This window comes from Phalacrocorax carbo, chromosome 4 (genome assembly GCF_963921805.1).
Source record: "Phalacrocorax carbo chromosome 4, bPhaCar2.1, whole genome shotgun sequence".
Lineage (NCBI taxonomy): Eukaryota > Metazoa > Chordata > Aves > Suliformes > Phalacrocoracidae > Phalacrocorax > Phalacrocorax carbo.
This window is the reverse complement of record NC_087516.1, coordinates 46,326,792-46,350,230: the sequence shown is the minus strand read 5'-3', so window position 1 is coordinate 46,350,230 and position 23,439 is coordinate 46,326,792. Positions and strand designations below refer to the sequence as shown.

At 38.3% G+C, this 23,439-nt stretch overlaps 1 protein-coding gene across 11 annotated transcripts in view; it reads left to right on the top strand.

Annotated features, from left to right (window-relative positions):
- Positions 1-22,475, top strand: part of RAPGEF2 (Rap guanine nucleotide exchange factor 2) — a 190,301-nt gene extending 167,826 nt beyond the window's left edge. For 6 of the 11 annotated variants that reach the window (XM_064449787.1, XM_064449782.1, XM_064449781.1 and 3 more), the window contains 12 exons: positions 4,165-4,405; positions 4,660-5,043; positions 6,676-6,887; positions 6,975-7,098; positions 7,713-7,736; positions 8,779-9,002; positions 9,845-10,033; positions 11,659-11,811; positions 14,198-14,423; positions 16,009-16,568; positions 19,009-19,314; positions 21,812-22,475. In XM_064449787.1, coding sequence (XP_064305857.1) covers positions 4,165-4,405; positions 4,660-5,043; positions 6,676-6,887; positions 6,975-7,098; positions 7,713-7,736; positions 8,779-9,002; positions 9,845-10,033; positions 11,659-11,811; positions 14,198-14,423; positions 16,009-16,568; positions 19,009-19,314; positions 21,812-21,858 — 2,690 coding nt within the window. In that variant the 3' untranslated portion in view covers positions 21,859-22,475. Of the gene's footprint in view, positions 1-4,164; positions 4,406-4,659; positions 5,044-6,675; positions 6,888-6,974; positions 7,099-7,712; positions 7,737-8,778; positions 9,003-9,844; positions 10,034-11,658; positions 11,812-14,197; positions 14,424-16,008; positions 16,569-19,008; positions 19,315-20,473 lie in introns of all 11 variants that reach the window. The other 5 variants (XM_064449784.1, XM_064449786.1, XM_009508847.2 and 2 more) reach the window with 3 other exon arrangements.
- Positions 22,476-23,439: the final 964 nt, after the last annotated feature.

Below are 23,439 nucleotides of genomic sequence, written 5' to 3'. Positions count from 1 at the left end.
AGATAAAAAATGAACACATTTAGCGGAGAGGAACAAAGCATGAGGGCAAGTGAGGGAGAGAAAAGGTGAGGATATGAGAAGCTTGAGAGCCTTACCTTATGCGAAGGGTTTAGCTGGAGCTCCTGGCAAGGTTGGGATTTGAGCTCTTACCTGGCTGAAGGATGGTTCCTAGTGGGAAACCTTCTCTGAGTTAAGTATCTAAATCTTTGCTGCTGGAGGAGAATATGGTGATGGTAGCTGAGCAGGCGCTTGGTTATATTAGTCTAAACTTGTATTTATCAAAAGTAGAATTGAAAATTCAGTGCCCTCCTAAGCCTGAGGGATTTCAAACCTTACCTAAAGGGACAGTTCTTAAACATCAGCCTACATACTGGCCAACTTGGTGCAACTGTGATACTGAGCATCATCTCATCTCAGGTTTTTTAGGGCTAGAGAAGGCTACAAGAAGGTGGTGTGTGATTTTCTGCCCCCCACCCCCAGCGTCTAGGATTGCTCCTGAGAGAGTGGGAAGATTTTTTTATTTTATTGTATCTAACAACTAGTGCCCAACACTTTGAAGATATTCTTTATCAATAAAAGCCAAACTTTTAATCAGCACTTCATCATAAATGGGTGAAGATTCCATTCTTCAGCTTGCCATTTACCTAGACCAGATGGTTCTAGGTAATTGTTGTGCTCCTAATGCTGGGCAGAGTGACTGGCTAACTTCCAGCGCTGTGGGCATCACTGTCTCACACAGCTCGAACAAACTCCATTAATTGAGAAGGAAAACCATTACAGATCTGAAGATCCTTCAATCACAGATGGAGTTTGAAGAAGTTTAATAAATGAATAATGTTCTACTGCTTGCCTTTTGCTTTGAGGCAAGGAGATAAATAATGATGTAATGCCATTGCTTCAGCGTTATAGCAGCTTTTCCATTACCTTTCTAGAAAATTTCCATTATCTTAATACTTTTTCTATAAAGTAATTAGGGCTTTCTCATTTAAAAAACAAAATAAAAATTATTTTTTTTCTTTTCCTTTCCTTAAAATTTGCCCAGACATCCACACACTGTATATTTTTTAAGTAATTGGCAGGTGTAATTTTTCCCTGTGTGGAAAGAAGGGGAAAGGGGGACTGAAATAAAAAACACATACCTTAAGGGCTTTAGGGATTCAATTGCAATTGGTTGCATTGTATATTGAAGAGTTGAATTATACTTCCTTATACTTTAAGACTTTGAAAAAAATTAAAGCCTGCAATTTTAATTCCTTTTATTACCTTGGACTAAATTAAACATGGAAAGGGAGGCAGCTTGCAAGAAATTGAATGCACTGGAGAAGAAAGAGAAAAGTGGTAGAACAGCCATCCTTTGAGGCTTTGGAGAATATCCCTCAGGACAGAAAATAAAACAACTTGCTGTTTTGGAAGTGTAGTCTTCGAGGAGAAAATGAGAGCAGCTTGAAATCTGCAAGGAGACATTTTAGTTTCTCTGCTGATTTGCTCAGGCTTTTTCAAATATACGTTTTAAGATTTATTTTTAAATGTTCAAATAGTGAATACGACTTTGGTTTATCTTCTCTTGTGCTGTCTTTGCTATTTGATTGGAAATCAAAATAATATAGCAATGATTAGCTGCCAATCACTGGTACTATTTTATTTTTCCCATGCAAGCTTTTTAAGGCACTAGATTCCTATCATATAGCATTGCATCCTTCAGTCTGCCACTCCAGTTTCCTTTTTTGAAAAGGAGTGAAGGGAAAATACAATAGCAATTCTCTTCAAGTGCTGTGTATTTAAAAATTATTGTGCTGAATTACTTGCTACTATTGCTGTAGCTGTTATCATTTTGGTTTCTGGCAGACTTCTCTGTATTTTGTGTAGTTCTTTTGCTACCTGCTCTGATAGGTAGAGCCTGAGAAATTGCATGGTAAAATACAGTGCAAAGATGATACTATTCTATTTGCTGTTCTCCGCATTTCTTCATATTGACTTCAGTGATCCAGCAGAGCAGGTTAGTTTCTCCTTGGAGAAAGCACTTGTTTCTCGGGAGTGTTAAGCAAGTTCCCACCTTGGTATTGTTTACAGTAGCTTCCCATCTTCATAGCATTTTTCCAAGTGGCAAGTATTTCTGTAACAAGAGGCAGCAAGATCTAGAGAATGGTCTGGTTTTTAATAACATCTCTGGAAGGCTGTCTCTTAGCATGTACCTTCCTCGAGATGTCAAAAAATGTAAAAATTATTTTGGGCACTGCTCTGTATCCCTCCTCAAACAATTACTGAAGGAAGACAGCTCCTTCAGAGTTGGTGAAAAAAGGCAAAATTGGCTTGCTGGTTATAAGGTATTTGTACATTTGACTCAAGTACTTAGAAAAGGCTAAAAACTGGCATGTAGTGACACCTGTTATGTGTAACTGATGATGTAATGACTCGGTTCCAATGTGTTTCAGTATTAATGTTTCTCAAGCTTCAGAAATAGCACCGTGAGCTTAAAAGTTATGGGCTTAGTTGCATGAAATTTGTAAACTAATATATTTAAGCCTAAACAGCCTTTGTGGCATGTAAATCAATCATATCAGAGAGAACTATCTCAATGCTTTCTGAATTATTATTTTGGAGACATACAGCAGCAGTGGGAAGATGTTAATTTTTGTTCTTTCATCACAAGATTTCTATTGCTGAATAGATCTTCCTGTAGTAACTTAAATGCATGTTATGCACACTCAGTACTTGTCAAAAAAGATTGTGGTTGTGTGAAGGTGAATGTTTCCATCTGGCAGCTGTTTTATCAGTTTTTAAAATAATGATAATTTTTTTGGCTGTAGATCCAGAAAGCTTTCTATTATTTTTCTGCTTTCTTGTTCATATGACCTTTATGATAAAAAAAAAACCACCAAATTTTTTGGAAAACATGTTCATTAAAGAAAGTATAATGACAAGATGCCCTGCCACACAACACTAGAAAAGATTATTCGTAACAGAGGGAAGAAATGAAAATAATTGAAAGTATTTGTCAGTTAAAAATACCTTATGTTAAAAAATATCCAGAGGTGGATAGCCCCACAATTTTGGCTTTTTTTTTTTAAACTTTTTATAATACAATGGTAACAGTCAAACTTCAGTTGATTAACGGGTCTAGATTTCATATATTAATGAAAATATGGAAATATATATGGATTTGGTATTTCTATATAGCTTATGGAAATACAAAATACAAAATTCAGAGTTAGGCTGGTTATTTTGCAGATTTCCTGAAAACAGCTGCCTTGTAGGTGTTCACTGTAAGTTTTCTGTCATCAGTCACTTGAAACAATAATATATTTAGAACACAAATATTTGTGAAGTGTTTTTCTATCTCTGGCTGCTTTAGTTCTTAATTACTAAAACATTGGCACAGAGAAATAAAGAGCAAATTTTCAGTCTGTTACTTACACATTTATTGTGATTTAAATGTGTCAGGGATAGAGTATTTTGCATAATTAAGTAATCGGATGCATTAGTACTACCGCAGTTTATTTGTGTATACATGCATGCTGGCCATTATACATGCATCTTCCTAGCTACCTCTATGGACATGACATATCTTTGCGTGTGGCACTATGTTTGAGTGTCAGACTTGGGTAAATTAATCTGTTTTCTTAAAAATATCTGTAGGAAGATTGACACTCCTATCACCTAATTTGCTTTAACTATATTTGTATGTCAGTGTATAGGATAGTATTGTTGAGTGTAATTGATTTTTGTTAGACTTAAATGGAATTTACCAGGACTCAACACCTGTAAAAATCAGACTGCTCATTAGTTTGTCTGTCCAAACTTTGGAAAAGTTAACCTATTTTTGTGGCTTGCCCCAGCAATAGCCTAACCAACTTCTTTTTCTGGTAGTTAATAAAACTAGTCTTTCATTAAAAACAAACACAAACCCAAACAAAAAAAAAACACCACCAAAACTCCCCCCCCCCCCCCCAAACAAACAAACAAACAAACAAACAAACAAAACCAAACAAACAACAAACCCCAGCTGTTTTATAAGAAGGAGAGAGGTGAAACAATGATACTTAAGTAAAAACTGGTAGCACTAGTAATTAGACTCGGTGTAACTGATATTGTTGCTTGGTTTTGTACCATTAATTTTTTGTTTGCTTTAATAAGTTGCATACCTTGCATGTAACTTTTTTCCAGACTTACCAGATCAAGTTCTGAGGGTCTTCAAGGCAGATCAGCAAAGTCGCTACATCATGATCAGTAAGGACACAACAGCAAAAGAAGTGGTCATCCAGGCTATCAGGGAATTTGCTCTCACGGCAACCCCTGATGCATATTCTCTATGCGAAGTCTCTGTCACACCTGAGGGTGTAATCAAGCAAAGGAGGCTTCCTGATCAGTTATCCAAGCTTGCTGACAGGATACAGCTGAGCGGCAGGTGAGATTGGAGACTGTGAGCTGAAGCTGAAGATGCCAGTTTATTAAGTAAAAAAAAATCCTGTTAATAGGAGTATTATTTAATTATTAATGTTGTGTTTCTTTACAAGAAAGTTCTCCTTATGCAACTTCTACTTAATATGTAGGCCTGGGGAAATTTGATTTATTCTAAGATTTCAACTGGATCATTACTGTAACTTCAACTAGCATTTGAGTATATTGTACCTAGTGTCTTTTTAACTTTTGTTTTTGCAGGTATTACCTGAAGAACAACATGGAAACAGAAACTCTTTGTTCAGATGAAGATGCTCAAGAGTTACTAAGGGAAAGTCAAATATCCCTACTGCAGCTCAGTACTGTTGAGGTGGCTACGCAACTCTCTATGAGAAACTTTGAGCTATTCCGTAATATTGAACCCACGGAATACATAGATGACTTGTTTAAACTCAAATCAAAAACAGGTTGCACTAATCTAAAAAAGTTTGAAGAGGTGATAAATCAAGAAACATTCTGGGTGGCTTCTGAGATTCTGAGAGAGACCAACCAGCTGAAAAGGATGAAGATCATTAAGCATTTCATTAAGATAGCACTACACTGCAGAGAATGCAAGAACTTCAACTCGATGTTTGCCATCATTAGGTATTGCCCCTTAATAATCTTGCTTATAAGTAAAAAGCAAAGTCGTACTTATGTCAGTCTGAAAAAATGTATTTAACAGAGTAAACCAGTTAATACTGCTAACAGCAACACTTGGCAATCCAATAAGGAGGGCATTTTCCAGTATTCTGAACTTGGCATTGAATCGTTTGCTGAAATAGTAGCATTCCAAATAATATTATGTACTTATTGCTCAAGACAGTGAGGCAGGAGTCATTGGGGAGCATGGCACTAGAGAAACTACTGCCTTTCGCTAAAAACAAAGACCAAAAGAAACAGCAGTTATATAAAGAAAAATTATACCATTGTCCTAAATGAATGGGTTAATTTCCCAAAAGGAGCTCATCATTTTATACATAGTTCCCAGTAGCTTGAATTCATTGAGCCATGATATGTTGCCTTTGGTTTTCTTTGTATCAGTGGTTTCTTGGATGGAACTCTGATAATAGTCAGTAGCAGACTACGATGCCATATAATAAGCCGTAAATAAAGATCTTTTAATAAGAATTCAAAAAAGCACTGAAAATCTCAGATAGAAAACATTTCTTAGTTTTGGAATGAAAAGGAGGAGAGGAAACGCCAATGTGTGTGTTTATACACTTTTTTTAAAACATTCACATTTTCTTTAGAGTCTCCCAAGTTAGGCAGAAAGAACCTAACAATGACGACAAAAAAAAAACCCCACAAACCCTAAATATTGTCTTTCATAAAAACGCTTGAGTAAGATGTATTAAAATGACAGTTTTACCAGTGTCTTTGGCAAAAGCCCATGTCACATCCAAGCAACAGATTGAATGTGACACTTTTTCTGAAGATCACTGGTTTTGAATACTATTCAATCAAACGCGTCAAGTTCCAAAGTCAAGGATCCATGCTAATAATCAGTCTCCATCTCTGACACATGAAAATCTCAAGATTTAACTCTGCTATTTCAGATGATCTCAATGAGAAATAAAAGCAGCCTGCCTGCTAGCAAAAACTTGAGTGAAGGACAGGTTCTAGATACCAAACTTTCCCATAGGTCCACAGGTAAAAATTAATAGCAAGACAGGAAATGCCATTAAGGGAAAAAAACCCTGGGTTTTGTACCAGCTACAGCTTCAGAATAACCTCAGATATACAGAGTCTGCTATAACAATTTGATCTAAACGCAGTCAGGTGGATTATTGCAGCAAGAACGTGGGTCACTGTGCTGTCACCACCTAAACGTTATGTAAGCGGAAGACGGTTTTTCCTCCAGTCTGGTAATCTGGAAATAAGCGGTGATCCTGAGGTACTCTTAGATTATGATATTGTTATCAAATTTGGACACTGTTCCAAGTAATACAAATAAGGTTTAATTACTTATCCAAGTGTAACTTTTATCTGTTTATGGTTACATCACGCAGATATGTCCAGTTTTTACAGCTTTTATAAAAATTATCTTAATTGTTCTGTAATATACACTGGCAAAAGGAGTTTTCACTTTCTGTTTCTTTATTGACATTGTCGTGCTATGCTATTCTGGCTACATGGTATTTCTCCTATACAAAATTAACTTGGTTTTTTCTAGGGTTCTTTTTGTTTCTTTCTATTGTTCTTGAACTTTTTTTCACACTTTTGGTTTTTTTCCAGTGGCCTGAATTTGGCACCAGTTGCAAGGCTCCGAACTACTTGGGAAAAGCTTCCAAGCAAGTATGAAAAACTATTTCAAGATCTACAGGACTTGTTTGATCCATCTAGGAATATGGCAAAATATCGTAATGTCCTTAACAGCCAAAACCTACAGCCCCCCATTATCCCCCTGTTTCCTGTTATCAAAAAAGACCTTACATTCCTTCACGAAGGTAAAAGCAGAAGTATGTAATCTTTTACCAGCTAGGGAAAACTAACTTTGCTACCTAATAACTGATGTTGTAAATTGTTGACTGTAGGAAATGATTCAAAAGTGGAGGGCTTGGTCAATTTTGAGAAGCTGAGAATGATTGCGAAGGAGATACGCCATGTTGGTCGCATGGCATCTGTGAACATGGATCCTGCTCTAATGTTTAGAACAAGGTAAGTGTGTTGTATTAGACAGAGCTTTCCCAGCTGAGAGTACGCTAGATATCAGCAAGAAGTGCTTTTTCAAGTGCCCCTTGTTGAATTGGAGCAGTACGAGTTCTTTGTTGTTAACAATTTAGCAAAATTATGTGGTTTCTGGAGAAATCATTACGTTTTGTGTTTATCAGTATGTGTTAGAATGTTCTATATTATTCCTTAGCTGCCAGTTTCCTCATAAAAATAAGATTCCATCAGTGGGCGGGAGGGGAGATACTGTCTTGAACACCTATGCATTATTCTGTCTGAAACGGCGTTGCGTGCCAGCCTTAACGTTTTGATTTAGTAGAAGTGGGAATGTATCTGAAATAGTGTCAGCTAGTAGTGTTAGAAAACGTGGAGTGAATGATCTTTGGCTTCATGTTAGATCAGCTTATTGCATACTCTTTTTCTTAATTTGAATGAGAAGAGTTTGTAATATCTGACTGTATGCCCGAGTCAAGGCTCTCTTTAATGTGTTTGGGCTTCCAGAACTGCTTGTCCTGAGGTCTGGTCTTTTTCTTTCTGAGCTTGTGATCTTTCTCTGTCTCTTCTTAAACCCATGCTTTACTCTTCCTGGCTCTCACTTGCAGGAAGAAGAAATGGAGGAGTTTGGGGTAAGTGGCTGGAGACAACGCACACAGGCATTCATTCTTCCCTTACCATTTGCATTGTTTCTTACTTGCTATCTTTAATTTTCTGGTGCTTTGACATTTTTTTCTTTTAACCCTTTTATACTGACAATACTTTTTAATCCAGGAGTGCTTTTGAGGTTAAAACCCAAAAGTTGTGAATTATTTATAAGTGGTTGTAGATAGGAATGGGGTGTTCTTCCCCCCCGCCTCCAATTTAAATTGTCAAAGAAAGTGACTTTCAGTAAAAGAGAAATTATAAAATGGCAAGGTTGCAAAAGCTGAAAATTGCTGTTAACTTTTTAATGCCTAATAAGCAATTATCACAATCAAATACAAAAGTTAAAACCTACAGTATCTGCTAAACTAACTTATTTTCATATTATAATTCAGCCATCATTTTTACCTCTAACAATTCAGGAGCAATGCATAGCTTTCATATAGACACACATACATTGAAACGTGCATGACATTTCATCACAAACTAGCTGATCATTTTATTTAACGTAAAGCTGTCTTCAACCTAGCAAGTTACAAGGAAGATCTATTCTGTGAAGCTGAGCTCTACATTTTGTATATGGACTGATTTAAAAAGTATTAGAGAGCTTTCAAAATGCCTTCTGTATATGTATTGAAATTTGAACTTCAACTATAGTCTTCTGTCAGCATTGCCTTACTGCATGAGCTTTTCCTAATGCTCCAGCCTTCTCAGTAGCTGGCTTATGTGAGAGAGCTAGCTTGAATGCTTTTCTAGATGTGTGAAGTGATATTGCCTAGTTGGAGCAGAATAGGTTAAAATATTTGTGTAATTAAAATAGTGCCTGTGAGCAAGTAAAAATATTTCCTGACCCTCATCTTTCTATCTTTTATAGCTGTTTGACTTACTGGAATGAGGCATGTAAGCTTTGACCGTAGACTGACATTCATGCAATCTTTCGCACGTTTCATGTTTATCAACTGATATCGTGTTGGACTAAGTCATACTTTTCCCCTCTTTCCTCCCCGTCATGCCCCTCCTTCACTCCAGGTCTCTCAGCCAGGGTAGTACGAATGCAGCCGTGCTGGATGTCGCGCAAACGGGGGGTCATAAAAAGCGGGTCCGGCGGAGCTCCTTCCTTAATGCTAAAAAACTGTATGAAGATGCTCAGATGGCACGGAAAGTAAAGCAGTATCTCTCAAACTTGGATCTGGAAATGGATGAAGAGAGCCTTCAGACACTGTCTCTGCAGTGTGAGCCAGCCACCAACACATGTGAGCGTTGTCATTTGTTATGGATTTCAAAGAAACTGTTAAATATACCTCTGCTTCTTCTCCAAGGAAGTAATTGGGAACAGTAAACAATGAGGTGGAAAACGATGAGTTTCTAAGTACTGAATATGTATGAATCTTAAGGAAATCATCTTACGGATTGACAATATAGAGACATAGCGTTTATGTAGGGGCATAAGGCTTTCAGATGATGTCATGCTGAAGTGCACAAGGGTTCTTTAGATTTGTCCGTACAGAGGATATGGAGGAGCCAGAAGTTTCTCTACAGTTCTGTTATACTCAGACTATTGGTGTGAATAGGGTTGGTCATCCTGGATATCTTGGCACTGAGAGGGAAAAGGGGATTTCCTTAACATCCAGGTGTTTCAGAGATGCCTGGAGGGCTGTGCCCGGCTGCAGCAGAGGGAGACATTATGCTGGATGTTGGTTTTATTTTTATCTGCGGGAATGCTGTATCTTACACCCTTCCCTTCCTTCAGGGTAGCAAAAAGTAGAAATTATATATCCATTCTAAACCAGTTGTAGTCCTTATGATAGCCCAGTATAACTTCTGGTCATGTTTTTGATATCTGTAGGAGTAGTCTTATGAGAGTTTTATTTTGAGAAAGAGAATAAATGTTCTTTGATAATGTACATATTTTAAACTGAGTTAAATCTCCCCCTCTTTTCCTCTTGATCCTTTCTTTTTATCCTCCTGAATTTATTGTACAAGTATTTGAGCACCTTTCAATTATTAATTAGATGGCTTTGCACTGCTCAGATTAAAACTCCCACAATATTTTTAGCGAGTAGTCATTCTGTGCTTTTTCCCATTTCTTGCAAAGTGCCGAAGAATACAGGAGACAAACGATCTGGAAAATCTGAAACGTCACCAGTGGCTCCCCGAGCAGGCATCCAGCAGAAGGTGCAGCAGCAGCAGCAGCAACATAAAGTAAACCAAGCATTGCAGGTCCCTGCCGTATCCCTCTATCCTTCTCGCAAGAAAGTGCCAGTCAAAGACCTCCCACCATTTGGTAAGTGGAATGACAAAGAGTTCCGTTTAATACTCTTGTTTGTTTGCTTATGTCAGGGAGATATTATTAATCAAATAAGGTTCAGACACTTATTTCTGGTAGTATTAAATGCAGGCTCTGCCAGCTCATGCAGTGTGTATGCATAATTCTCTTCTCTAGAAATGGAAGGGAAGAAATCTAGGAAAACATTCTGTCAATTTAATCAGTATAGGTATTTACCTGTTACTAGTAGCTGGAAAGAATGAATGTTTCTGACTATCTGCCCCGGGATCTTGGCTTAACTTCTCCAAAGGGATTAGTGACTTAGGTCACTCAAAAACTCCATCTGAGATGCCTCAGAAGTTTTGGTGTTTTTTCAAAGGCTGAACATTTAATGTGAAATTCAGGCCTGCTGAAACTGGTGGTCCTGTTAGAAATGTAGGCCTGAAGTTTCACATTGAGAATTGTCCCTTTGGCTTCTGTTCCCTAGCGCTTTTTTATTGTTGTTCTTCAGTCATTGCTGCCTGCCATGTCGCTTAGGAAGATACTGGACCATATTCTTCTAATCTGATTTCCAAATTTGTGCCCCAGCAAGAGCTTAATTCTGATTTCACTTTATATTAATTTTATTTGTGCACTGCTTAAGCTGCTAGCGAAACATTAGAAGCAGCAAAATGAGTAAGAAACAATTCAGTATTCATCCTGTTCTTGTTGATTTTTACCATTAAATTTTAATCTTAAAATAACTTTGAGGTGTCATAGACTGCATTTTTGCTCATGGAGGGAAAGTTTCTGAAAACTGACTAGGTTATGTTGATGAAACAGCTGTAAATTATTGATAGCAGCATTGTGATCAACAGATCAAAGATAAATTCTATATAATGCTGGAAAATAACCTCTACGTCAAACGTTGGCAAAACTGTCAGAGAAGCTCCGTCTTCACTTTTAAGACTGTCCCAGGGTGGATTTTTGAGGGGAGGGGAAGAGAAACGTGGGTAAATGTTGCCTGAGAGAGGAATTCTTGATGCCCTAGATCTTTGCATCATACATCATCTTCAGGATGTTTTTACTCTTTAGTTTCCCAAAATAAGCTGCTGCAGAGATAGTTCTCAGAAATGAAAGGGAGAAAGGCAGCTGCAGGATAACCTTGTTTTGTAAACCTAATCTTATTAACCTCCTTTCCACCTTTCTTTGACCTTCTAGGCTACTCTTAATAGAAAAGAAACAGAATAGTTTCAATTCTTACTATATATCCTTTCACTAGCCAGGGAGATTTGTGTATGTTTGTGTTCAATGTAATTTTATTTCAAGTTTCTCAGTAACCATTACTATGCATATCCTTGATTTATATAGGCAGTATTCTGCAACACCAAATCTGCGTTGAGTTTTCTGTGACAAAGTATTTCTTTTTATGGTGGCCGGAATGAAAGATTGGCTGCACTAATATGCAGAAATAAAGCACTATATATTAAACAAGAGTAGGTTTAAACATTTTTTCATTTAAGCTGGTGTCAGAAACTCACAAATATACAGGAAAAAAATTTAGGGTTTTTCCCCTATGGTGTCTGCTCAGTAAATGCATTGTGAAACAGAAAGATGTATTTATACTGAACTTTACATCTGCCTACATTAATTCTTATTTAAAGGCATTAACTCCCCACAAGCTTTAAAGAAAATTCTTTCATTATCTGAAGAAGGAAGTTTGGATCGTCACAAGAAACAATCTGAAGACACAGTCTCAAGTGCATCTTCACAGCTGTCTTCTCCTCCCACTTCACCACAGAGCTCTCCAAGGAAAGGTATTAGGCGTGCAGTATTTCTCATCCTGTTTCCTGAAGCTCGCAGACTTTGGAAACTTCAGAGAGAGAATTTGGACAGTGAGGATAAGCTACTGCTGCTCCTATTTTTGTCACAAATGGTCAGCAAGAGGGCAGGAAGTGTAGTGCAGAGTGGGATACATGAAAGAATACCTGGGAAACTGATTTCGGGATGCCTGAAAGCCCATTGGTTAGCAAAACCCAGGAAAGGCAGCCTGGTCTGATACAGGATTTGATGCAGTAGGTCACTCTCACTGCAGCTGCTTCTGACAAAAATATTCCCATTGTCAGTGTTTCCTGCCAGTGGAAGGATGTGCAGACTGAAACTTAAAATCTTTGTACAACATTGAGCATACCAATCGCATCTGGATGCGATGTGACCTATGCATGACAGGCAGGCAGGCTTAAGATATTTGGGATTCAAATCACTAATAAACAATGTTTTACTAGCAGCCTGATTATTCAAACAATGAATATGGATATTTGAGGAATGGTATACAGATTGGAGCTTTCTTGACTAAATTCTTTTTAAGTGATTTCACAGAGTTTTTTTTAAAGTGGATTTAGGACGTTAAAGGGATTTGTTTTAAAGCCTTTTTTTTTTTTTTTATTGTACAAGTTCTGGTTATGAATTGACAAAACAGAGAATGGAGGTATTTTCCTGCAGTTTAAACAAATAAAAATCCCTTTGGAAGTATCGGCAATACAAGCAGGCTACCATAACTTCTAAGTTGTTATCTTTTCAGAGTATTATAAAAGTTCAGTTTAACAGTTACATGATATAACATTATGGTAACATATACTGAGGTTGGGTCCTCATAATAGGAGTTCAAAATGCTAATAAGATGAGTGTGTTGGAGACTTCTCTGCAGCAATAACTTTCCCTAAACTGCACAGGGATGGTAAGGATTTGAAACTTGTGGGACTATCACATTTTCTACTTTCTTATCAAATGAATAGCTAGGCCATTTTCTTAACGTGGTAGGTGGCAGTGCCCATCAGTTGAGGCTTTATGTCTCCAGACTAATGGACCTAACCAGTTCCTCCTCTCAGAAGCAAGAGCAGTAACAAGATTAACAGTTCACCAAGGACCTCTGGGATAGGTGGGGTTTATGGAAACAAAAGGGGAAAAAATAAATCCAAGTTGATCAGCAGAGATCTGAAAAGGGGAGAGGTGAATATGGCAAGAAAGTACAAATGCCTGTCCAAAATATATTGAAGTGATATTTACTAAGGTCAGATGGAGGAGGATGTTAAGCAGAGAAGACTTAGATGATCACCTTGAATCCTTGGAAGCTATCATCAAGATTTCTCAAAAAAACTACAATAGCAAAGAGTGAATTTATGTAAACATGGTCAGGCCTGTGCATTTCTTGAAAAAGAAATTGGGATTTTGTATTTGGCTCATAGTGGGCAAAAAGCAAATAATAAACATGATTATAAATTTGAAAGAAAAAACCTTGGTTTGGTGGTGACATTAAGCTAATGCTATGTTCTTTCAGACAAAAATGGCAGCATTAATTCTGTGCGCTCAGCAAGTGAATTAGGTTAGATCAGTTGAAGTCATCTTGGCAGGTGTAGACCGAAAGCAAAAAACGAAAACTGCAGTTACTTGTGGATGTATGTTGTTTAATGATCTTAGCTGGCAAGACCATTCAGCACAATTTCGTTTAATACTAAAACAAAAGCTGAATTTGATGAATTTGCCTCTGTGACATGGTTTGCAAATTTTTCTCAGCCTGGCAGTGTCAATGCTACCTCCAAATTACAGCATAATTTTGGTAATATATGCTGTTTGAAATGTAATTAGTTAGCCAAGTACCACAAAGAAAGCTTGAAAATCTGGCCCTCTCTCAGCCAAGATACGCAATAAGCAGTCAGCTCAGACATCTGGGCTTCACGTTGTTTCTGCTGTTCATCTCTCAAGTGTAGCTTTGCAGAACAGGAAAACTGTTTGAGAGGGTCTCTTGGATTACTTTAAGAAGTCCAGGGCATCTCTTTCAGTCCAATCTTGGAGACATTGCTTATGTACAGGCAGTTTTTTTGAGAAGTGATGTTTCATAATGCGGGGAGACAAGTACAATAATGCATTTGAAAATAATTTGGGGGAGGAGGGCAGAGGAGGAGGAAGGTGAGCGGTTGCTTTCTGAATGAGTAGTGCATGTTCCCACAATCTTAGACCTCTTATTAAGAGACAGAATACACAGTGTTACACAGTTCTGCTGTGTATCTTTACCTTTTTGCAGTGCTGCTGCTGTGTAAATGTAATCGTAGTTTTGATTTACTATGGTAGTAGTATCGCCGGCTGCCTGGCAATAACTGAGCAGGCTTCTCGGAGAGCCTGATTAACGTGATGTTCCCTTTGCAGGCTATACTTTGGCTCCTAGTGGCACGGTGGATAACTTTTCAGATTCTGGTCACAGCGAAATTTCTTCCAGATCTAGTATTGTCAGCAATTCATCTTTTGACTCTATGCCAGTCTCCCTGCATGATGAGAGGAGACAGAGGCATTCTGTCAGCATCGTGGAGACAAATCTCGGTGTGGGAAGGATTGATAGAAGAATCATGATTGAACCAGATCAATACAGCTTAGGGTAGGAATTTTATTTGTGCTTACTTACAATCTATATGAAAGTATAATGTATGTGGCATGTATTTGTATATGTGTTCATGTAACTTCCCCTGTATCTCTCTGAAATACACTTTTTCTCCCCTGCTCTTAAAAACTATTTCAGTGCTGCATTTTGTGATAATGCTTCAGTTTCTGACAGGAAAAGGTTTTGCACTCCTGAGTGTGTGATGAGGTCTACAGCAGTAAGACTTTACCTCAGTAGATTTTATCACCTGAGCATTTCGTAGTGCTGTAGATTATCCTCTTTATGGCAGAGTAGTATCCTAGCCTGTTTTCTAGATGGGGAATTAGTAGAGTTAGATGAGAGATTATTCATACAATTATTCAGTGATCAAGCTGAAAACAGAAGTAGCTAATAATTTTCCAGTCTGTTTCATAGAAAAGTGCATATTTATCTAACTCAAAAATATTTTCCCCCAAATATCTCTTCTAGTCAACAATAATTGGAAGCTAAAATTCACATTAGGCTGCTGGTTTTCTAGGTAATTTTCTAGGTAATTAACTTCTGTAATGGTGGGGAAGCTGGTGTTATGAGGACTTCTCTAAATCTCTAGCAGTGAGCCTTGTTCTGAAAATAATTGGAACTCTGGCTCCTATTTGTTCTCTACTTTCCTGAGCCATTATTTGGATGCTTCAGTCCTCTGAATGGTTTCGGGGTTTTTAATCAGGTGGGGTCTGTGGATGGCAGGCCTGTTCCAAAACTGGTGAACTTCAGCTTTGGAAATCCCAGGCTGTGCGAACTCTTTAATGAGAGATCTTAAATATTTGGAAGAGCAGAGTTCCAGTCTGCATAGCAAGCTGTCCTAGAAGGATGAATCCCAGGGGCCTGGATAGCCGCTAAACAAAAGCGACACTTTGTTGGTTTTCTCTGCTGCTATGCAACTGATAGCGTCAGACTAAATCACTGAAAGGCTACAGAGAGCTCACTTGCTCTATGAAGTACCATGACTTTCCAAAATTAAGGTTAAAATATGTTTCCATTTGCAAGAAATGTTGAAAAGTTGGCTTGTAGAGTATCCTAAGCAGAAAAATAAATCCGAAAAGCTGAAACCTAAACCTGAGTATCGGCCGCCTCCTGTTAAAACTCTGTTTCTAACTTCTGATCCTTTGCTTCGCATGGCTGGAAAAGCAGCAGAAACACTATCTGTCAGTCTGTTGCCCTTTGTATATGTCAATGTGGTTTGCCTGTCTTAAAAGGCTGCTGCAAAGTTAAGATTTTTACCTTTTGAAATTACTCCACTGAAGTTTTGTCAGGATATCTATCCAGTAATTTTTTTGTTTGTTTTATTGAGGATGAATTTGAACGTGTTCTCAAAAGTGAATTAGTCATTAATGCAAATAATTCTTAATATAAATGGCATCAAAACCTTCAATAATAGAATCATAGAATGGTTTGGGTTGGAAGGGACCTTTTAAAGGTCATCTAGTCCAATCCCCCAATATGCTTGGTTTTCTCTTGACTGTTGAATTCTTCATGGGTCTTGTAAATGATCTTCAATTCCAACACATGATTTTTTTTTTTCCCCCCCTCTTCAATGTGCATCTAGCTCATATGCACCACTGTCAGAGACCAGAGGCCTGTATGCTGGAGCAACTGTGCTTTCTTCTCCTAGTACAGAAGAACTGTCACAGGATCAGGGGGACAGAGCTTCGCTTGATGCAGCTGACAGCGGCCGTGGTAGCTGGACTTCTTGTTCGAGTGGTTCTCATGACAACATACAAACCATACAGCACCAGAGAAGCTGGGAGACTCTGCCTTTTGGACATGCTCATTTTGATAGTTCAGGCGATGGGGCAGGACTGTGGGCCTCAAGCAGTCATATGGACCAGCTGATGTTTCCCGATCATGGCACAAAGTATGGCAGGCAAAGTCAAGGTAGGGAGGGCCTTGATCAAGCACAGTCCAGAGCAAGCTGGGCATCCTCAACAGGTTGCTGGGGAGAGGACTCAGAAGGCGATACAGGTACCATTAAGCGGAGGGGTGGGAAGGATGTTTCAATTGAAGCTGAAACCAGTAGCATAACATCTGTACCAGCAGAGGAGTCAAAGCCAGCTCCCGTGCCTGCTCATATAGCAGTATCATCAAGTAGTACAAAGGGGCTTATTGGTAAGTTAAGTTTTGTTTACCATGAAGTGTTTTAGTTCATTTGCTTATGGTTCTTTGTATTGTTCTAAAACTGCATTTTTTTTGTCTGGTCTGATTTTTTTTTTAAAAGCAAAACAGAACATTTTGCAGTCTCTCTCAAATTTTCCCCTTTAACTGTGCATTCATTGCTAGGGAAGATATCACTTATTGTTGATTCTCAGCTCTGGCAGTGCCTTTGTGTTTCAGGAGAGCCTGCCATACATCAAAAAAACTAGCTCAACTGCTGGACAGTGTTTTGAGAGGTTGATGTATTTAGGTGTCTGTTCTGAAAAGTGAATTTCTCTTCACAGTAAGGCTCCACTTTCTATATTTAGATATCTTAATAAATGTGGCCTGATTTTTTTAGAAGCCTTTTACTTTGTACATCTGTATGACTTGTCCGATAATTGTCAATATTCCTTACTTCTGAAAATGGAATCACTTTGTGCTTAAATACCAACTGAGAAGTTTCTTTGGACTGCAGAAACTGAAGAGGTTCCTAAGAAATTAGAGCTGAAATACATTTGTAATCATTCAACAAAAGAAAGATCAGATAATATATAAATTAATATGGAGGTGTCTTTGGCAGTGCTTTACATTTTTCTCATACTGTTCCTTCAACGCATCCCAGCCTTTGGGCCATCCAAGACATCTGCATTCTTGTCTTTCATGCCTTTCATTCCCCTTTGCCTTGCCTTTCTTCAGTTTAATATGAAGGACTATCTAAAAGCCATTTTGCACTGACACAGCTGAAAAAGTCTGCCAGATTGAGGTCGTGCTGAGACCACTGTGATAAACTGTCTTTCCATTCTCTGCCCAAGTATATTGCTTAGCAATGGCCCATTGCCTCAAAGCTTGGGTGCAGATCAGAATCCCTGACCTATAAAGAGGAAGAAGCTGTTCAGTTTAGGACTCCAGGTTCTGATTCATGCCACTCTCTAATTTTACTCTTTGATGCCCTTGGTTTCCACCAGAATGTGGAACAAGCAGGTCCAAACTTGCCTGTCAAGGCAGTGCTTTCTACTACATTGAGAGACTTGAGAGAACGTGAAAGAGATCTGAAAATTCAAGCCACACATTTCGATACACCTCAGTACTCTTACCTAATTAGGCTGCAAATGTAACTCTGCATATCACTGTCCAACAGAAGCCACAATTTTTACATGGTGGTTCTGCACTGAATAAGCATTGATTTCTTGCAGTATTTCAATAGAGTTTTTCTATAGAATTTCTTCTGCATCAGAGTTACTTTCAGAAATCTTTGAACAAAATTTCTCAGAAACTTCATCATGCTGCTTTGCTCAGTTAAAACAATTTGTTCAAGAAATTACTTAGATTATACTGGCAACTATTTGGTTTTGTTAAAATATGAAGACTTTATTTTTAGTCTATAAAACCTCACATCCAAGTAGCACCAGTCCATTTTAAGCTTGTACTGCCCTTTCAGTCAGTTCCATGCCGCATAATGCGGGGTGATGTTGTCATTTCCACTTGTGCAAGAATATACAGTGTATGACAAGCTACAGGGAGTAAATTGTCTGTGTCAGTGTGTTTTCCTGCCACGTTTGCCTTTAACACGTCGTCACTTATAGTACAAAGGGCTGGAGCCAAAAAAAGCATTCAGTATCAAAGGCCCAGCTGACTTCTTTAAGTACATAACTCCAAAACAGATAGGCATGACTATCTGCTGTGTGTCCCTGCAGATGCTTAGAATTCTTAATTGCTGTTTCTTCCTGTGAAGTCTCTGCAAGAGACAACTTCTAAGTATGCCCAGAGTTAAGTCCTGTTCAGGTAAACAGTTGCACCTCAATGAGATCCACAAACTAAGTGTGGTGGTCTTTCCATCTCCTATATAAAATCATATCCAATCATTGTTCTTACGGACATACTTTCAAGTTTTAATTTTGCAGCTAATACAACTGTAAAAGCAGCAGGCAGTAATGCATACAGAAAGTATGAAGATGAAGCCTACTTCTCTTCCTTAACTTTTCGAATGCCCATCTTCAGGATTTAGATAGATAGTCATGCGTTTGGGGAGATGCCAATATTAATGATGGTTGCCACTTCTGTGGACTCTTAAGTCTTCCACGTTACTTTGATCACTGTACGTTTTCTTCTATACAATAGATGGATGAGCTTCAGTTGCTAAGTTTGAACAAAATCCCCATGTAATGTGGCAAATTTTATCAGGGTAATACTTCACTGTGGTGGTAATAGCTATATCCTGTGTAGGTTGCGTATTCTGTACTTTCTTGCATGGCTTATTTTTCAAGACCTCGTTGTCTACCATACAGTAGTAAACGACTGTCCTTCAGACCTGCGATGTGGAGTTGCTGATGTTCATTCAACTTTCACTGTTTATTTTCCTTTGAGCAGTTTTCCTAACACTATCTCTTATAATAATCTGTTGTTTTTCCTACAGCACGAAAAGAGGGTCGATATCGGGAACCACCTCCAACTCCTCCTGGTTACGTAGGAATACCTATTGCCGAGTTTGCAGAAGGTGGTTCCCATCCAACCAGAAAGCCTCCAGATTACAACATAGCACTTCAGAGGTCTAGAATGGTGGCACGGACATGTGAGACCCATGGGACATCAGCTCCTCAGCAGCAGTCGCATGGCCATTCAGCTAGCAGGCCCGTGAACAAACCTCAGTGGCATAAACCAAATGAGTCAGATCCACGACTTGCTCACTACCCGTCTCAAGGGTTTTCCACAGAGGAAGACGGTAAATTTCTAATTGTTAGATTTTGAGTGTGCTGCATACAAAAATGGTTAATGCTTTCACAGACACAAAGCAAATTACACAAATTTGTTCTGCCATAGAAATTCTTGCCATAATTTGAGCTCTCTTCCATCTTTCAAAACTTGCTGTTTGTTAACTCTTTGGAAGGGGAGGAATTCAGGTCATCCTAAATAAAATTTTTAAATTTGTAATGTAGGTCCACCTGAATCTTTGAAAACAAAGCAGTTGGCTTAGGCAACTTCTCTGGAGGTGCCTGTGTTCACCAGGTACAGCCCTGACTGCCCTGAAAGTTTCCAGCATACCTAGTGTTTGGCACTTACGATGTATTTAATGGTCGAAAAAAATATCCTGGTCTATAGAATAGCTGCTCATCTGCTCCCTAGAGCATCGTTGGTCAGATTTATTTGGATAGTCACTCACATTCTACTTAAAACTTACACTGTGGATACTGGGTCTTCCACACCAACTGCTTAACATAACAAGCCCACGCTTTTGCTACCTCGCTTGGCCAAGCGTGTCTGTATCTTTATGCTTTAGCTCAACTATAATCATAGCTGTTTCTCTGTACAGTGCAAGTGTAGCTGGATTGCCTCTTTAGGGCTAGGTGTTCCCTAGCTGCTGTGGTTTAACCCTTAAGGCTTAACTCCTTACTAAGGTTTTATGTGCAGGAGGAAGTCTGCAGTTGAATACGATGGAAAAAAATTAAGTCTTCCTTAATTGAATTGCCTCAAACTTTGAGTATTACCATGACAGAGAATTTTAATTTTTTCTACCAATGATGACTAAAGCTGCCCTCAATTTTTATGCTATTTTAAGTTAAATAAATCACAGATGTATTCAAGGAAAAATATAAGATACCTTTACATAGCTCTTGGATATCTAGGAGTAGCTGTTGTGTTCCTCAGGCTGAGGATTGCACCTAGCTCAGTTACAGCAATTGTGTTATTGTCTTCAAGAACAGAATTACAAAGGAAAACTACTCATGAGACCTGAAATGTACAGATATTTGGATTGTTTTATAATATGTACCTAGTACAACAAAACAGAAAACACATGAGCACAGTACAGGTTGTTTCATTCAGTAGCAGTCTTGTTCTATATGAACTAAATTCTATTTTCCCCTATCCTGTTGTGTTCGCAGAAGATGAACAAGTCTCTGCTGTCTAAGACTCGGGGCTTTTCTGGATCCAGAGTGAGCCACCTTAAAGGAGAGCACAAGAAGACGTCCCTAGAATAGGAGCCTTGGAACTATAGTTAAAGGATGGTGGACCTATTTGCCTCCTTTCCTGCCTTAAAGCAGCATGGGGCTTCTTCCTCCGCCCCTCCCCCTTCTGTCCCCTCTCCCCTTGCATGTGAAATACTGTGAAGAAATCGCCCTGGCACTTTTCAAACTGTGTTGCTTGAAATGCACAGTGCAGCAATCTCCAAGCTACCACTGTCGCTGTCTGCCACATCACACAGTATCATTCCAAATTCCAAGATCATCACATCAGGATGATTAACTCTGGCTGCACTTCCCAATGCCTGGAAGGGTTTTTTTTAAATCTTCCTTTTAGATTTTAATCACAGTCCTAGCACTTAGTCTCATTGGGATAATGAGATAAGCTAGTTGTCAAATTACATTTGGCCTTTTAACCTACAAAGAGAAAAACGCATTGAAATCCTTCAAGGAGGCAGTGCTTATTTGCTTGTTTACAATGCCTTTGTTATGATTTTGTACGTTTGCGTTTTGGAAAGCAAATACTGCATCTGCATAGTAATTACAGTATTATTTCGTACCTGTAAGTAGGGTTGCCAGCCTGAGCTCCTGGAAAGAATATTGCTGTCACGTGGCTGAGCAGGGCAGAAGGGAAGGCAGAGATTACGGGGATGCAGCCTTTCCTTGACCTTCTCGCTTCACTTTTAATGTGCCCCACCCTGGAATCTTCAAAAGTGTGCAAATGTTAGCATTATTGGCATCCTCAGCCGGGTCTAGTGTAAATGCAGAAACAGGCGCTTACAACTGGCCGGTGATGGAAGAGGACACTGTGTGTCTCATACCTGTGCCTTGTGGAATACAGGATGGCATACTACACAAGGAAGTGTCCCATTCTAATGAGACAGACGGCAACCCCACCTTTAAGTTATTATTTTTTTTTTTTTACTACAGTAGTTACATTAAAAGAAAAATTAACTGGATAACATTGCAGTGAAGGCAAGTTGGGATGTCACAGCTTGTGTCAGCTGTTAACACTGATCTAATAACCTCCATCTATTGACTTCGGCATTAGGGGATAAACGAGCCTTTAAGTAATGAAAAATAACACGTTTAGATTTGCCAGCCTTTGCAATGCAGAAATAGTCACAACTGTTAATGGCTTCATGGAACACTGCATGTGTAGAGAAGGCCAATGTGTAGCAACCACCTGCTCACAGCTGCTATTAACCCTATAATGACTGAAATGACCCTCCCCTCTATTTTTGTGTTGTTTTTGCACAGACTCCGGAGAAGTGAAGGCTGCCAATCCGAGTAGTACTCAAATGTGAGGAACTGCTGGTCTTGGATTTTTTTTTTTTTCCATTGAACTCAGCTGATCATATTGATCAGTAGATAAACGTAAATAGCTTCAACTTTTAAAGATCAAATTGCAGTGTTTTTTCACTGTATCAAGCAAATGTCAGTGCTTTATTTAATTCTCTCTCCTGTAATCATAGCTTTTGTCTATTTGCTTATATATCACATTGTCAATTATGCATTTGTAATTTTACACGTAATATGCATTATTTGCCAGTTTTATTCTCAAGGCTATGGACCTCATGTGCATATAGAAATACAAAATCCTAGCGCTATCACAAGTTGCACAAATGTTATATAAGCATTAAGTAATTGTAGACCATAGGACTGCTAATCTCAGTTCGCTCTGTGATGTCAAGTGCAGAATGTACAATTAACTGGTGATTTCCTCATACTTTTGATACTACTTGTACCTGTATGTCTTTTAGAAAGACATTGGTGGAGTCTGTATCCCTTTTGTATTTTTAATACAATAATTGTACATATTGGTTATATTTTTGTTGAAAATGGTAGAAATGTACTATGTTTATGCTTCTACATCCAGTTTGTATGAAGCTGGAAAATAAATAAATATAACATTAATGAAGTCCATATTGATTCTTATGCATTTTACATGTTCCACATACTTGAACAAATTTATGAAAAAATTTTACTTCTCTGTGTATTAATATTAAAGGGACATTGCCAAGTGATGTGGGCAAACCATCGGTGTGGAGTTTTTCTTAATGTGTAGTTGTGTTGCTGACAATTTTTGAAAAGTCTGGTGTGTGTACTGCTGAATGAGAAGGACTGATGTTGCGTGTCCCCAGTTGAAGCATTTGAGATGCCAAAACGAGAAGTTCCTGTCGGTATGGTCTTAGGTACATATAGCATGTAAAGAGTTTTAAAGGAGGGATCGTGTTGATTTGATATTCTGTATGCTGTAAAAATAAGGAATGCATGTTTTAACATTTGGGCAGGGAAAAGTATGCAAAGTGATCCATTTGAGTTTTTACCGAAGCAGATATTTCAAGTAATAAAGCAATAGCATCCCCAGTAATGAAAGTTGATGTTAATTCAATGTCAAATCTGTAGATTTGTTCTTTTCCAGACGTTAGATTTTCCCATTATTTTCAGTAGTATGCGGAAGACTGGGTTAAAATGTCACTGCTAATGCCATTATCAGCTATATCCCATTTAGCTTTGAAATGTTTGACAGGCATTGCCTCCAAATCTCAAATGAGCTCATTGCAAAGAGAAGCAACCAAATGGTCTGTATAGACTTAATTCTTCCTAACATAACTCTAAAAACATTCTACACTTAAGCAAGTTAAAAGTCATTGAAAATATAGGACTCATGTAAACATTCTCTTTTTATCACTGGGTCTTTAGCACTGTAAGGAAATAATTTATGGAGACTATTAGATTTGTGGGGGGTGGGTGGAACTAGGCTCTGCTAATTTGTGGCTAATACTTGTTGGGTATGTTTCAACAAGCTGGAGAACTACTGTTGATTCTGACATTAGTAGAATGAAAGCACGGTTTTACATATTTTACCTGTGAATTTGTCTTTT